The following is a 15,617-nucleotide window of genomic DNA, read 5'->3' on the forward strand; positions in this document are numbered from 1 at the left end:
GGAGGTGCCAGGAAAACCCGCCCTCTTTCCCACCCCCAGCCGGGAGAGAGAGAGAGGAGGGGGAAGAGCCCAGGATCCTGGCAACCGGCAAGGAGGACGCTGGCCTCTCCAGCAAGGAGGAGGGGAGGGGAGCCTTGCTGGATCCGTCCTAAGGCCCTTCTAGTCTGGGGGCTCTCAACTCTGGGGCCCAGATGTTGCAGGACCACAACTCCCATCACCCCCTGCCACAATGGCAGGGGGTGATGGGAGTTGTAGTCCTGCAACATCTCAGAACCCAAGGTTAGGGAGCCCTGCCCTGCTCCAGCATCCTGCTTCATACAGAGGGCAATCGGATGCCTCCAGGAAGCCCAAAACCCGGGCACGGAAGCAACAGCCCTCCTTTACTGTTATCCCCACAACACAAAGTATTGGGCAGTAGACTGCTTCTGAACATGGAGGTTCTGCACGCATGCTGCAAATACGCAGGCGCTGTCCCCACTTCCCTGGCATCGCTCAACACAGATGGGTGGGCGGAAAGGAAAACCACCACTGGGCCCCAGAGCGGAGAAAGGGGAAGCGGATGGGAGGGCAAAGCGTCGATGCAAAGGGGAAGGAAAGCCGGGGCAAGCACAGCAGGGATGGTCAGCCTGGAGGGGACCTCTCCCGGCGCTCTTCGCTTCTCTCACCAGTGTGTGGGGTGGGGAGGCTTCTGGCGGGCTCCAGTCTGTCGGCTGCTTTGCGGGCTTCAGGCGGCTGCAAACGCCGAGGCAGATGGCCGAGACCAGCAGGATCCCGAGGTCCGGGGCGACCAAGCGCACAGTGTTGGGGATGTCGTTCAAGTCTAGCCTGGAGGTTTGCGGGGAGCGGGGGATAAGGAGAGAAATGCAACGAGGCTAAGGAAGTCTCACATGCACCAGGAGTTTAAGGAGAAATTGCTTGACAGCAATGTTCCCTGTAAGAGGAATTCCCCACTGTTGTGGACTACAACTCCCAGCACCCCCAAATGCAAAGGCCTTTGGCTGGGGCTGATGGGAGTTGCAGTCAACAACATCTGGGAACCCCTCTTACAGGGGGCGCTGCTTGAGAGCCCATACTCTGTAGTGCAGGGGTTCTCCACCTTGGGTCCCCAGATGTTGTGGGACTACAACGCTCATCACAAGTTGTAGCCCAACATTGTGGGGACCTCCGAGAGGCAGACGAGGATCGAGGTTCAAAGCCTTGCTCGGCCATGACGCTCACAGCGTGACCTGGGACCTGCCACTCTCTCAGTGCAACCCACCTCACAAGGTTGTTGTGAGGATAAGGAGGCGGTAGAGCTGTGTATGCCACACTTTGAGCTCCACAGAAGGAAGGCGGGATCAAAACATTTATTTGTGTAAAAGGTTTGTATCCCGCACCATCAGGAGAAATCCCAGGGCAGCTTACAAAGCTCATACGAACAACAGAACACAACAGGAGCAACACACACCTGTTTGAAAGCATGATCAATAAAACTGTCTTCATATAATTAAATGTAATGAATATATTTTAAAGGCTAGACCAGGATACCCAATCCTCTTCCTCAACTTCTTGGACACGTCAAGAAACAGCTTCGGTTTCACACTGAAATCCGCCACTCCCTACCCGTCATCCCACTGGCCCCAGATCCTTACCTCATGACCCCAATGTGCTGGGCCAGCGTCTCCCATGTACTGCCTGCAAGGGGAAAAGAACAACAGAAAGAGATAATTAGATACGACCTTTGTGCAATTAAGCACAGGTGAGGGTTAGTTATGATGCAAATAATGGAGGACCCTCTTTGCACACTGCGAGAAGGCGCTTAGGAAGGAATTATTTATTCAGCTATTTTGCAATTTCTGCATCGCTTCTATCTTTCTTACTCATCCCAAGATGACAACCCCGATACGATTTCAGCCACTCATTTCTTTTGCTGTTTCGGAGGCAAATCGAAGCGAAAACCGAAAAGGCATCAACGATATCATGACAAGATCAGAAAACCCCTGATCTTCTGAGGCTGGGAAAAAAGAACCCCAAGACGCCCACAAGAGCACCTTGATGGCAATAGCTCTTCTCCACTGTTTGCCCTCCAGCAATCGCTGTTCAAAGGCATTTTGCCCCTGAACATACAAGTTCCATCCATAGAGGCATCATGCCTAAAAACTGTCGATAGATTTATCACCTGTGGATTTACTAATCCCCCTTTAAAGCTATCTAGGTTAGCAGTCATCACTACTTCTTGTTGACAGCAAATTCCCTAAATTAAATGGTGCTGTATAGTGCTCTCACAAAAAATTCCAGATGTTTTTGACTACAACTCCCAGCATCCTCAGCCAAAGCCCACTGCAGCCAAGGATTCTGGGAGCTGTAGTCAACCACACCTGGGATTCCCTCTTACAGGGAGCACTGGTGCTGTGTGAAGAAGAGTCTTCTTTTGTCTGTCCTGAATTGTCTGCCAGGCAGCTGCACTGGATGATTCAGAGTTCAGAAGCATTGCTGCCTTTTGTAAAAACGAAAAAGCCTCCAACAACATTAGTCTTTCTTCTAGGGAAAGCGCTCCACTCCCCCTGATAATTCTAACTGCTCTTTTTTGTAATTTTCCAAACTTCCTCCCTCCATCCACACCCTGAACAACCATCTCAAAGCTTTAATCATATAAACAGAGAGGTTTAATGAAAGAATTTTGTGAAATGCCTCCTTCAAATCAAAAAGGTCGCTTTTCTTAGAGCAACTGATAACGGAGAAATGTTTAAGGATGATATTAACTGGTACAAAACAGTCTGACTGGACCAAATGTGGGAGGAATTTAAACAAAGATGTAATCTGGATGCCAGTGGGACTCTTGTAAATCCCAGGGCAACTTTATTTCTTTATTGCAGCTATCCATCCGAAGGCTAGGGATGCTCATGCGATCTGCCTCTGTTTCATTCTGGTTAGGATTTTGAGGTTCTGCCATACCCTGTATGACAACCTCAAATTAAACCTCAAATTAAAAAGCGCCTCAGCACTTTTTCTTTTATTGTGCAATTACAGAGTAGTGAAATAGAACAAGTCTTAGAAATATCCTTTCAAAAACTGGGAATAGCTTTTTAATTCCCCCCCTCCCCCATATTTCTTCATTCTCTCCCATCCCCCTAATTAAGGCTGCATCTGTTCCAAGATTCTGAAATCCGGAATTCCTGCTGGAATGGAACCCAAGGGATGTCGAAGGCAAGAATGGAACAGGACTGGGGGGAATCCACTTTCCTGTCTGCAAAAGTCATTTAAGAAGGGGAAGACCTTGTTTAAGAACATAACAGCCCTGCTGGGTCAGGCCCAAGGAAGCCCATCTAGTCCAGCGTCCTGTTTCACACAGTGGCCCACTAGGTGCTGCTGGGAAGCCCACAGGCAAGAGCTGAGGGCATGCCCTCTCTCCTGCTGTTGCTCCCTTGCAATTGGCTGGAGGTGGCTTATAGCCCTCCGACTAGTAGCCATTGATAGACCTCTCCTCCATGAAGTTATCCAAACCGCTCTTAAAGCCATCCAGGTTGCTGGCTGTCACCACATCTTGTGGCAGAGAGTTCCACAAGTTGATTACTCATTGTGTGAAAAAGTATTTCCTTCTGTTGGTCCTAAATTTCCCGGCAATCAGTTTCATGGGATGACCCCTGGTTCTAGTGCTATGTGAGAGGGAGAAAGATTTCTCTCTATCCACTTTCTGCACACCAGGCATGATTTTATAGTCTGTGCACTTTCATTTGACTAGCTTCCTGAACTTCCCGCAAACATGTCTGACAAGAGTAAAGCAGACACCCGCCTCACGGTTTCACAGTTGCGCCTTTTAAGTGGCTTCAGTAACACTGCAGAAACACAAACCTTTGGTATTTGGCACAGCAGCTGGGTTCCTGGTCATCCCTGCTTTTGCCTTTGTTTAAAGCACATGTGAAGCCCTCTTGGGATTCACTTGAAAGCACAGGGGCTTTGCAGACGCTCAGAAGATTTGCTACTCATGAAACCTCCTTGACTCTCTTCCTTGAAATCATGCACAGGGTTGCAACTTGCAAATTCCAACTCTCTCTCTCTCTCTCTCTCTCTCTCTCAGGGCAAAGAGAGTGCCCCCCCCCCACATTTCTCCAATTCCAGGACCTGAAAGGCAACCAACACAGCATGGGTTCTCCCACCATGCTATTTGTGGGGGAGCCAGCCAATCTCTTCTCCTTATCGGTCCTGGGGAATCCAGGAGGAACAGGTGCCAGCGCTCGCAAGCGGAGCCCAGGGTGATAAAAGCTGAGAGGCAGCTGTCCTGAAGGGCCATGAGGATTAAGCAGTGTTTACTGGACTCAGAAGCAATCCTTCCTCTCTCCAAAGGCTCCTGCTCAGAAGCATCAAGCAGCACACACAGCACTGGGATGCACCCAGAGGCCATCTAGTTGAACCTCTGTTTGCAAGGCAGGACCAGCCATCAACTAGACCCTGCCCTCCAACCAGAATATGCTGTCTAGCCAAGCTACGCTACGCCCCGGACACATGGCATAAGGGCAGCCCTGTGGGATCGGGCCTCTCTAGCCCAGCATCCTGTTTTCCACAGTGGCCCACCAGACGCCTCTGGGAAGCCCACAGCCATGAGATGAAGGCATGCCCCCCTGCACCTGGTATCCAGAGGCACCCTGCCTCTGAGCCTGGAGGTGCCACATAGTCCTCAAGACTAGTAGCCGCAGATAGCCCTGTCCATGAATTTGTCTAAGGCAGTTACAGATAGCTCAGGGAAGCAAGCCATAATGCTAATTCTCAGCCTTCCAAAATGCAGATCAGATTACCTATTTACGTTATAGGGTTATTGGATGAAAAGTGACAAACACACAAAAGCACTGCATATATGCCAAGGAAATGGCTATTTTCTGAAACCTCAGAGAGTTATCCAAACACAGCCCCTCCAGTAGCTGCTCTGTGACCTGGAAGAGGGACTAGACAGGTACCAAAGGCTGAAAGTTGGACCCTGGCTGGATGCAAGCTGAAAATCCAGAGGGTCACTAAAATTCAGGTGTGCAAAGCACCTGAGTCAAATGCAAATGGTTAATTTCCCCCTAGAGAGGCACAAGAGGAGGCATGAGGCAAAATCAGCCTCAGCCTCATTCAGTCAGGGTCCACTATCAAAAAAGATAAACACAGACAGGAAGACCCTGGTGGGGTTGCCGGTGTGTGTGTGTCAGACTGGGGATCTGCACACAGGGAGCTGCTTATCCTGAGGCAGACCCTTGGTTGTTGTTGTTCTCCTTCAGTACTGCTTTCTCTGTACTGAAGAGTCTGCAGTCCAGCTGCTACTCAAGCAGAAACTCTTGAGAGTTTAAAGCAGAGAAGGTTGTCTCCCAGTCCTACCTGGAGATAGGAACATAGGAGGAAGCTGCCTTCTGCCGAGTCAGACCCTTGGTCCATCTAGCTCAGTATTGTCTACCCTGACTGGCAGTGGCTCTCCAAGGTTTCAGGCTGGAGTCTCTCCCAGACCTACCTGGAGATGCTGCCAGGGACTGAACCTAGAGACAGGGCCTTTTCGGTGGTGGCCCCTCAGCTTTGGAACGCCCTCCCTGAAGAGCTTTGCCATGCTCCCTCCCTCAGTGTTTAAAAAAACCAACTTAAAACATCTTTTTAAAGAGGCTTTTAAACATTCCATCTTTGGTTCTATCTGGTAGGTTCTTTAGTTTTTATAATTCTTCATTTTTAGCTTTTGAAATAATTTAATTTTGATGGTGGTTTCAGCCTGGATTTTTAACTCATTCGCTTATTTTGGTCAATTGTATTACTTTTATTTTACAATGTATCTATTTTATTGTTGTGAGCTGCTCCAAGCAGTAGTGTACTGGAAAGGAGAGCTGGTCTTGTGGCAGCAAGCATGACTTGTCCTCTTAGCTAAGCAGGGTCCACCCTGGTTGCATATGAAAGGGAAACTAGAAGTGTGAGCACTGGAAGAGATTCCCTTTAGCTGCTCTGGGAAGAGCTCTGGGAGCTGCTCAGGGAAGAGCAGAAGGTTCCAAGTTCCCTCGCTGGCAGCATCTCCAAGATAGGGCTGAGAGAGACTCCTGCCTGCAACCTTGAAGAAGCCGCTGCCAGCCTGTGAAGACAATACTGGGCAAGATGGACCAAGGATCTGACTCAGTATATGGCAGCTTCCTATATTCCTATGGAGGGGAGGGGTATACATATTTTTTAACAACAACAACAACCTGGGACCTTCTGTATGCAAAGCAAATGCTCTACCACTGAACTACAGCCCTGTCCCGTGTAACCTGAACAGAGCCTCTGTTGAACAACCAAATAAAGGCGAAAGACCATCAGTGAGTTAAAAAAAATGCTGGAGAAACGAAGAGGGGAAAACCCAGCATCTCGTGGCACTGCTGGGCCTTAAAGTGCTTGAGTTTCCAAGACGGGGTTATTCCAACCATGGCCATGAAATAAAAACCAAGGAACTTCAAAACTTTCTGCTGGGACAGAAGCTCCATTTCCTGAGCAGCAGAAGTGACAGATGAGGTTCTGACAGGCAGAGATGTTCCATCCGGAGGGGAAAGAAGAGAGAGGAGAAAGCGGAGAGGCCGGTTTTCCACACGAGGAATGTTCTCTGCTGCCTCCAATTCCATTGTGCAGAGAGAGAGAGAGGGAGAGGCTTGCCAGACACCCACCCAGCAGAATCTGCAGGCTGCTGGCAGGGAAAGATGTCAAGACAAACAAGGTCGCTGGTCCCACATTCCAGCTGTGCTTGGGTCAGCCCCAGCCTTCCTGGGTCATGCTTTTACAACTGCTTGTAAATAGTTTTGCAAACCAAAGTGTCACCACCAATCCCAGCCTCTGCCCTTGGGCAGCAGGGTGGCATTTTTCTAGAGAGGGGAGAGGAGACACTCCTTCCTTCGAGGCACAGCAGTAAACACTTTGCCCTGACAGGGATGTGTGAAGTGCTTGAGGGAGGGGTCAGCTAGCAGGCTGGTGGAGGGCGGGGGCTCCCTGTATTTGCAAATCCCCCTTGCAAATAACCTCTCCCCAGGCCATTTCACACACACACACACACACACACACACACACACACACACACACACACACACACCAGGCTTCAGTTTCGGCACACAGTTGGGGGGAAACTCCCTTTTAAAATTACCTGGAAGGGGGCTGCAGAGGAGAATTCGGGTTGCCAACTCTCACTGAAGCTATTCCTGGGTCTTTCTTTCCCCAGTATTTCACATCATACCAAGCCCTTAACAGAAAGCAGGGTCGCTTTCAGAAGTGGATGGATACTCACAATTTTGCCCCAACAGCAGGTCCAAGCGAGGCACAGTGTGCAGGCATATTTGGAAGACCAACTGGGCTAGGAGGAAAAGGATGCTGGTTGCCAAGAGGGCTCGGAGGAGGTGTCCTGTATGACCTGCAAGTCAAAGCAAAAAATTTAAGGCATGCACAAACACACTTAGAATGTGGCTCTTGCAACAACAACAGCAACAAATATTTATATACTGCTTTTCAACAAAAGGTTCCAAAACGGTTTACATAGAGAAACAATAAATAAATAAGATGTCTCCCGGTCCTCAAAGGGCTCACAATCTAAAAAGAAACATAAGATAGACACCAGCAACAGTCACTGGAGGGATGCTGTGCTTGGGGTGGACAGGGCCAGTTACTCTCCCCCTGCTCAATAAAGAGAACCACCATATAAAAAGGGGCCTCTTTGCCCCGTAAGACCGGTCAGTATCCCTGGATTGCAGACAGTGCAGTTATAGGTGAGAGGCTGTTGCTAACACCACCCAGTGAGTTTGTGGCAGAAGCAAAATCTGAACCCTGGGACTTCCCAATTTGTGGTTCACTCGTAACCTCAGAGCGGTTGCAGCTCTAAGACCACCAACCCTGTGACCCTTTTCATTCAGCCAAGGACACAAAGCTGTACAAATCCAGGGAGAAGCCTGTCAGTGGCTATACAGAACCTCCATATTCAGAGGCAGTATATCACTGGCCAGAGAGCAACAGCACAGGAGGGGTGTTGCCTTTATCTTCTGTTTGCGGGCCTCCCGGAGGCATCTGGCTGGCCACCAAAGGAAACCAGATGCTGGAACCAATGCCCCTTTGGTCTGAGCAGGCAGGGGGTTTTTTTGGGTTGTTTTCACTGCCCAAAGTGGGAAGCTGTTCAGCAGGTGCAGCTTCATGCAGCCCCTACAATGAGGAGGACTGCACCTCTGGAATGCCTGCCTGTGACCCAGCCATTAGGACATGATCTCCTGTCCTATGTTTCATGCATGCACAGAATTCTAGCTTCAGAACTTTAACTGGGGAGGTGGGGTGCAGGGGCAGGCGGAGATTGCATACAGCAGAACTTGCACCGTTGTGTCCTCCCCAGGAGCAGCTGCAGGACTTCTTCCCGGGTGGGGGCCAAGCCAGCAATCCATTATCACCTCCACCCCCCGGGAGTCTGCCCCACTGAATTCAATGGGAACTGGCTCAATCCGGTGGGGGGGAACTGCCCCCTCTCCGGACATCCATGGCCCTCCCCTCCTGTTATCCCCCCACCCCCAAAAATGGCCAGGCGTTTCTATTTTACTCTCTCCCAATGGCCTCTGCCAGGTCTGCAGATCTCGTGACACACCTAGCTGGATACAGGCCACCAACCCTGGCCTGGCAGCATCCCACGTTCTCTAAAAACCTCTCATTTTTTGCTGCCTGCCCGGGAGTGCAGGGACAGGGGTGCCGTCAGGACACTTCCCAGGCCGCAACACGTGTCTGGTGGCACTGAACAGCCAAGGCCCGGCCTAGATGAATTAGCAAATTAAACACCCAGGAGTGCCCCCCCCCTTCAGCACTGCAAACGACCAAGGGCCCTCATGCCCGGATACAGCTCCTTGCCGTCTCCAGGTCCTGGCGGGGGGAACCCTCTTGTTTGCTGGATGCTCCCCTTGCAGCCCACGGCTGGAAAAAATTCCATCCCCGTCTGTGGCACGGAACAGCCCCTGTCAGACCTTCCACCAGATGCTGCTAAGCCCCCTGTGCTCACATATGCCTCATAAATCCAGGGACGCTGCCGGAACGTGCGAGGAGGTGGGGAGAGGGAAGCTCACATTTTCCTCTCCAGACCGGTGTGTGTGTGTGTGTGTGCAGAAGCAGAGATCAAACTCTCCTTCAGCCGTGGAGTGTCCCTGGAGGGCCCAAGAGAAGGGAGGGGGGAAGCAGCCCTTCCAAAAATTCTCACTCCGTTTTTTACCGTAAGTTTGCTTTTTAGCTCTCCGGGAGAGGAGGGAGGCTCGGATGGCATGAAAACCCATGAAATATTTAAAAGGGTAGAGCCATTAGAGGTGGTTCCAGTTATGGATCCGTTTGCTGGTGCAGAGACAAGAAGCCAACCTGGGACTGGTGGGGGTGGGTGGGGCGGGGGAGGTGGGGGGAAGGGGCTGGGCGCTGAGAGACCCCACCCTGGGACGAAAGGCTCCTCCTGGTCTCCCCCTGGGAGTCTCCAACCTTCTTATGTGATGAAATGCATGCTTAGGGACACGGGAAGCTGCTTCATACTGAGTCAGTCCATTGGCTTACCTCGCTCAGTATTGTCTTCACAGACTGGCAGCAGCTTTTCCAAGGTTGCAGGCAGGAGTCTCTCCCAGCCCTATCTCGGAGATGCTGCTGCCAGGGAACCTTCGGCATGCAAGCAAGCAGATGCTCTTCCACTGAGCTATGGCACCATCTCCTAAGGGGTGGGGTCCCTCTCCCTATGAAGCTGCCTCATCCCCGAGTCTGCCTACTGGGCTCCCTAGTCCAATATTACCTACTCTGACTGCCAGCAGCCTTTCTCTCCCGCCAGATGCTGCCAGGGACTGACCCTGGGGCCTTCTGGATGCAGAGCAGGCGCTCGGCCACTGAGTTATGGGCCACCCTCACAAAGTCTCTCTCCATCTCGCTCAGCGCTGTCTACTCTGACCAGCAGCAGCTCTCCGCGGTCTCCGGCTCAGAGTGGACTCCCCTCCCTGCCCGGCTACTGTGACCCTTTAACTGGAGGGACTTCTGCAAGCAAAGCACACCCTCCAGCACTGAACGGCAGATGCTCCAGACTTCTTACCCTCTCGACATAGGGGCTAAGGGCACAAGCAGCAAGAAAGCCCACAAAACAGCACCCTACACCAACATAAGATATTCAAAACCACACCACACGGGGCTTAAACCCTGCCCAAAGGATCACTTCTGAAAAGTGAGGTCCCGTTCGTAATTCTTCCGGCAAACAATTCCCCCAAAGCAGAATACGTCCAGCCTTGTTCATGGACAGACGGGACAGAGGTGTCTCTGAAGCTGCCTTCTGCGGAGTCCGGCCTCTGGTCTATCCAGCTCAGTATTGTCTGCATGGACTGGCAGCCGCTCTCGGGGGATTCGGGCAGGAATCTGGCGGTGCCTGGGGCTTGACCCGGAGACCTTCTGCCGGCCAAGCCCCTGCTCTCCGTGCTCGGAGCTGCACCCCCTTCCCTCTGCGGCAGCCTCAGCACATCCTGCGGTCTCTTCCCCACCCACTTGTGGTTGTCCTCCAGCTCTCTTTTTATCCCTACCCCCTTGCAGTATTTCCTTTTCAGCACTGCAGTCCTGGAGTTGGGGGAGAAGGAGAGAGAGGTGGTTTCCTGATTGCATTTCAGGAACTTTCCCTCCTCCTCGGACACCACACACACACGCCCCGCCAGGTCTGCATCCCGGTCTCCTCCGAGGGTCCAGCCCAGCAGCTATGAATAGCAAGGCTGGGTTCTAATTTAGAACTGCCAGCCTCACGCCCGCCGGGGATGGAGACAAGGCCAGAGCGAGGCAGACCCGCCTGGACCGGGGGAGAGGGGAGGCCACAGGGAGGAAGGAGACAAGAAGGTGCCCTCTTCAGCGCCACCCACACCCCACACTGATTCCTAAATAGACCGGCCTGGGCGGAGAGAAGCCTTTAGGCCAAAGGGGGCACAGCACGGCAGGCAGCCCAAATGGAGGACGCCCGCCCGGCAGGCTGGAGGAGGCCTGGGGCTGGCAGGCAAATGTCTGCTCCGCTGCAAACCAGTCACACAAAGCCGGGAACTTTCAGCCTTAGTTCGCTCCCATCTGTCAAAAGGGCCGGCAGGTAAGCAGCTGGTCACCTCTGGGGAGTAAGACTGCTTCCAGGCGACCAGGCAGGGATGCTTTAAGGCAAGCATCGCATCGGGGCAGAGAGGCAAGTCTGGGTTTTCTTTGGGCTTCCGAGAACTTATTTGCAAAGCCCAGTATGGGGTATACAGAAGAGCCGGGAGGAGAGCGGGCAGCGTGGCCGTGGTCCCCCCTTTGCTAAGCAGGGTCCATCTTGGTTTGCATGTGGAAGGGCGACCCCACATGGGCAGGGATAGGCCACCTTGGCTCTGCAGCTGCTGCTGAACTACAACTCCCATCATCGCCAGTCAGAAATTGGGGGTCATGGGAGTTGTAGTTGAGCCAAAGTTGCCTGCCCCGGCCTTAGAGGATGGGGCTATAGCTTAGTGGAAGAGCACCGGCCTGCTTGCACAGAGAAGGTCACAAGTTCACTCCTTGGCATCTCCTGCTAAGGCTGGCAGCAACTCTTGCCTGAAACTCTGGAGAAGACGCTGCCAGTCATTGTAGACAATACTGAGCTAGAGGGACAAATGATCTGACCTATAAGTCAGCTTCCTATGTAGCCCACAAGTAGGACGATTCCTCTTTTTATCCCCCCAGTAACTGGTATTTGGAGGTATACTACTCCTGGCCATGGGAGTTCTATTTAGCTATCATGGTTAACAACCACAGATCAACCTTCTATGAGGAGTTGGGTCAACAGGAGGGAGGGGTTATTTGCCTGTGCCCCACTGAGAGCTTCCCAGAAGCCTTGGGTTGGCCCCTGTGGGATGCAGGATGCTGGATTAGATGGGCCCTTGGCCTGATTGAGACGGGCTCTTTGGATGTTTTTCTCCAACTCGAATCTTTTGAGCCTGCCCACAGCCTGGGCGTGCTGGTCCTGTTCCGGCCAGCGTGGGCCCCCCTCAGTAACACCGTGCTTCAGGGCTGGGGTGGGGAAGAGAATCAGCGAATAGGAACATTCGGTCGCCCGGCTGAAGGGCAGCACGTTTGCTGCCTTCTCAGCCCGGCATGCTCCTTCCCTCCAAGTCTGGGCCTGCTGCAGGCAAGAACAGTGCAAGAAGAAGTCGTGATTCGGGGACGATAACGTGGGCGGGTTGCATCCGACCCAAACCAGACGGGAGGGATGCTGCGGCTGTCTCTTCCACCTCCTGACCTGAGCGTGCTGCAGAAGCGAGAACAGAGGGCGCGGCAGGGAACAGCCAGGCAGGGCGGGATGCCATGTGGGGCAGTGCTGCCCCCTGCAGCGTGGAATTAGCGCGGTTCACCTGAGCTCCCCTCTCAAAGCCGCAGACGACCTGCAGTGCTGCAGAAGTGCGGAAACAGCCACACTAGAGGCAAGATTTGGCTTCCCGAGAATCTTCACTTTTATTAAAGGAAGGTTTCGTAGCCCCTAAGGTTATGGATGAGAAAATGCATGCACATCTGGGGCTTTTTAGTTTAGGAGGAAAGGCAACGAAGAGGAGACATGACGGAGGTTTGCAAAATTATGCATGGCGCAGAAAAAGTGCAGAGCGAAAGATGGATCTTCCTCTCTCTCAAACACTAGACTCTGGGGCCATCCCATCAAACTGATTGTCAGAAGAGTCAGGATAGACAAAAGGAAGGGCTTCTGCTGTACACAGTTTCCATAAATCTATGGAACTCACTGCCACAAGCGAAGTTGAGCAGCCCTGCTGTGCCTTTGTGATCTCACTTGCCACAAAAAGGTGATCAAGCCCCGTTTTCCACATGTTTTGCAAGGGTGCTTTTAAATATATATAATTTGTTTGTTTGGGCTTGGTTTCCCCCTTTATTTTAAAAGGAGAAAAAAATTAAAAAGGCACCCTAGAATGAAAACAGAGGCGAGAAAGAGAAGGAGAGCGGACCTTTATGCTCAAAGGGATCCCATACAGAGCCTGGGAAAGCCTGCTTTTGCAGCAGCTCTTGCTGGGGCAGGTCTCCTGCCTGCTTTTGCTGTCGCTCAGGAGCATTCCTGCCTTCCAGGCTGAACCTTCCAGCTGGGTGGACAATTCCTCCCTGGAGCAAAGCCACCACTGGGCAGGGCAAAACGCTCCCATCCTTCCACAAACAGGAAAGAGTTATTACAGCTCCCGTCAGAAACAGGAGCCGGCCCTGGCATGCATTACAAAGGACGACCAGGGAGTGGCTGAGAGAGGACGGGGGGGGGGTCGGTGCTTGGAGCCCCTTGGGGTGAGTCCGCCAGGAAGGAAGCCAGCGCCAGCCCACGCAAGGGGGCAACCGTAAACGTGGGGAGAGGAAGCACTTTGGGAAGCAGACAGAAAGAGAGCAGGAAGTGGGGAGGAGGCGGCAGGGGTGGGGGGAGTCGTGTAGCCTCCTCCCCCTGCCCCAAAGGGCCTGTGGCTTCTCCTACACGTCCCTCCACAGCATCCGGGGACAACGGCTGTTAGGATCCCAGACAGACCACTTACCGGAAACACTTCGCCAAGAGATTCAAGGTCACACAGCTGTGTGTAAGTTCCCTCCTGTCTAGCTGGGTGACTCTGTGCATGGGTTTAAACTGGCGCCGTGTGGTATAACGGTGGGGGATCATAACCCAGTGGCAGAGCGCCTACTCTGCATGCCGACGGTCCCAGGTTCAATCCCCGGCAGCCTCTCCGTTTAAAAGGACCCCAGAGAACAGGTGCTGCTGAGAAAGAGGCCCTGGAGAAACACTGCCGGCCAGAGCAGACGGACCAATGTTCCAGGGACCTTGTGGGATGAAGTGGGTAGCCAGGCAGACCCAGGCACCAACGCAGAGCGATTTCTCCGCCAACCCATGCAGGCAGGCAGGCAAGAACCTGCAAATATTCGCACGGCAAAGTTCAGGAGGGCAGAACGCAAATGGAGCGGGAAGAGCACCGGCGCCTTACCTCGGATGGTGTATTCAGTGGGCCCCAGGAACCACGGCAAGAGGAGGAGGAAGAGAAGATACACTAGTGAGAGGCCGTTGAACCGGAACAGGCAGGCTGCAGGAGGGAGAGAGAAAAGAGAGGGGATGAGCACGGGCTGGGTAGGATCCAGACACACTCACGCCTGCGGCTGCGGCAGGGCCGGGGGACCATATGCGGGAAGTATTCCTGTTTGCAGAAGAGTGTTAAAAATACACGGAGCCAGGCAGAATTGGGAGGAAGACATGGGTTCAAATCCCAGCTCAACCAGGGTCACGGTAGACATAAGAACATCAGAACAGCCCTGCTGGATCAGGCCCAAGAAGGCCCATCTAGTCCAGCATCCTGTTTCCCACAGTGGCCCACCAGATGCCGCTGGAAGCCCCACAGGCAAGAGGGGAGGGCGTGCCCTCTCTCCTGCTGGGACTCCCCCGCAACTGGAATTTAACACATGCTTTGACCCGTTTTATCACTTTTCTAGCTTAAGAAGGCCCCACTCCAGATCCAGTGTGGGGAGAGGGAGTTTTAACCCTTTGCCCCTGCCGGGGCTGGGCTCCGAGATGCACAAGGCCTCCTTGCACCTGCTATTTAGAAGTTTGAAACGTGTTAAAAGTAACGTCTCTTTAAGCCCTGATCGGAGAAACTGCTAGGAATGGCCAGGCCAGCCACTGCCACCCTCATTCACAGGACGATGAGTGAGAATGTGGCTGTAGCTCAGCGGAAGAGCCTCTGCTTTTCATGCAGGCGGCCCAGGTTCGATCCCTGGCAGCACCTCCAGGTAGGGCCGGGGGAAACCCCTGATCCTGAAACCCTGGAGAGCGCCCGCCTGCCAGTCAGATATTACTGCCAGTGTAGATATTATTGAGCTAGATGGACCAGTGATCTGTCTCGGCATAATTGATTTATTTATCACCTTTATATACCACCCCATCCAAACGGCTCTGGGCAGTGCACAGTAGCAAGCACAAAACCCGCGTCACTCATTTAAAAGACAATCAACACAAAGCATTTTTAAAAACAGTTTAAAAGCATTAACGATTATAACATTAAAAACAGTTTAAAAACCCTGGGAGGCCGGGCCAAACAGATTGGTTTTAAGGGCTCTCCTAAGGCAGCTTTCTATGGTCTTGTAAGGAGCAAGATGACGAATTCCATGTTTTTGACGGGTTGGGATGGGCACCCCTCTGCTCCAGTGTATTTAAACATCCTTTTTCAACAGCCAAAGTTCTCAACACGGTCTACGTAGCAGGAGGAATGAGGAGATGGCTTTCTGTCCCCAAGGGGGTTCATGATTTAAAAACGAAGCATAAGGGAAACACCAGCAGCAGCCATAGGAAATGGACTCTGATCTGGGATGAAGGGACCCAGAGTATGAGCCATGATGAGCATCAGTTGGGGGACGAGAACGAGAGATTCCTGAAGCAGCACCAACTTCTGCTCGGATTTTTCCAGGTTCCCTTCTCCTTCGTGTTTTTCCACCCATCTCAGCAGGAGCTCAAGGAGAAAGCACATGGGCAAAGCTGTGGCCTGCCAACCTTCCCAAACAAGCTGTCATTTTCCTGCTGGGTCAGACATCGATCAAGCATCCCTAACCACCCAGCAGGCTGGCAAAGAACACAACGCACAGATGTTTCCCTCTGGACGGCTCCGAGGGGAAAGAAAGAGGGTTATGAA

At 52.5% G+C, this 15,617-nt stretch overlaps 1 protein-coding gene and 1 non-coding gene across 8 annotated transcripts in view; one reads left to right on the forward strand and one right to left on the reverse strand.

Moving 5' to 3' along the window:
• The window catches only part of PIEZO1 (piezo type mechanosensitive ion channel component 1), a 108,328-nt gene that overhangs the window by 49,554 nt on the left and 43,157 nt on the right, over nucleotides 1-15,617 (reverse strand). For all 7 annotated transcript variants that reach the window (XM_053271201.1, XM_053271197.1, XM_053271195.1 and 4 more), the window contains exons 2-5: nucleotides 13,926-14,021; nucleotides 7,238-7,360; nucleotides 1,632-1,674; nucleotides 666-825 (exon numbers count right to left, since the gene is read on the reverse strand). In XM_053271201.1, coding sequence (XP_053127176.1) covers nucleotides 666-825; nucleotides 1,632-1,636 — 165 coding nt within the window. In that variant the 5' untranslated portion in view covers nucleotides 1,637-1,674; nucleotides 7,238-7,360; nucleotides 13,926-14,021. The remainder of the gene's footprint in view (nucleotides 1-665; nucleotides 826-1,631; nucleotides 1,675-7,237; nucleotides 7,361-13,925; nucleotides 14,022-15,617) is intronic.
• TRNAE-UUC (transfer RNA glutamic acid (anticodon UUC)) lies at nucleotides 14,649-14,717 on the forward strand. The gene has a single exon. It is a non-coding gene; the product is annotated as a tRNA-Glu (tRNA).

The sequence above is a fragment of the Hemicordylus capensis genome, chromosome 9, assembly GCF_027244095.1.
Source record: "Hemicordylus capensis ecotype Gifberg chromosome 9, rHemCap1.1.pri, whole genome shotgun sequence".
In the NCBI taxonomy this organism is placed as follows: Eukaryota; Metazoa; Chordata; class Lepidosauria; order Squamata; family Cordylidae; genus Hemicordylus; species Hemicordylus capensis.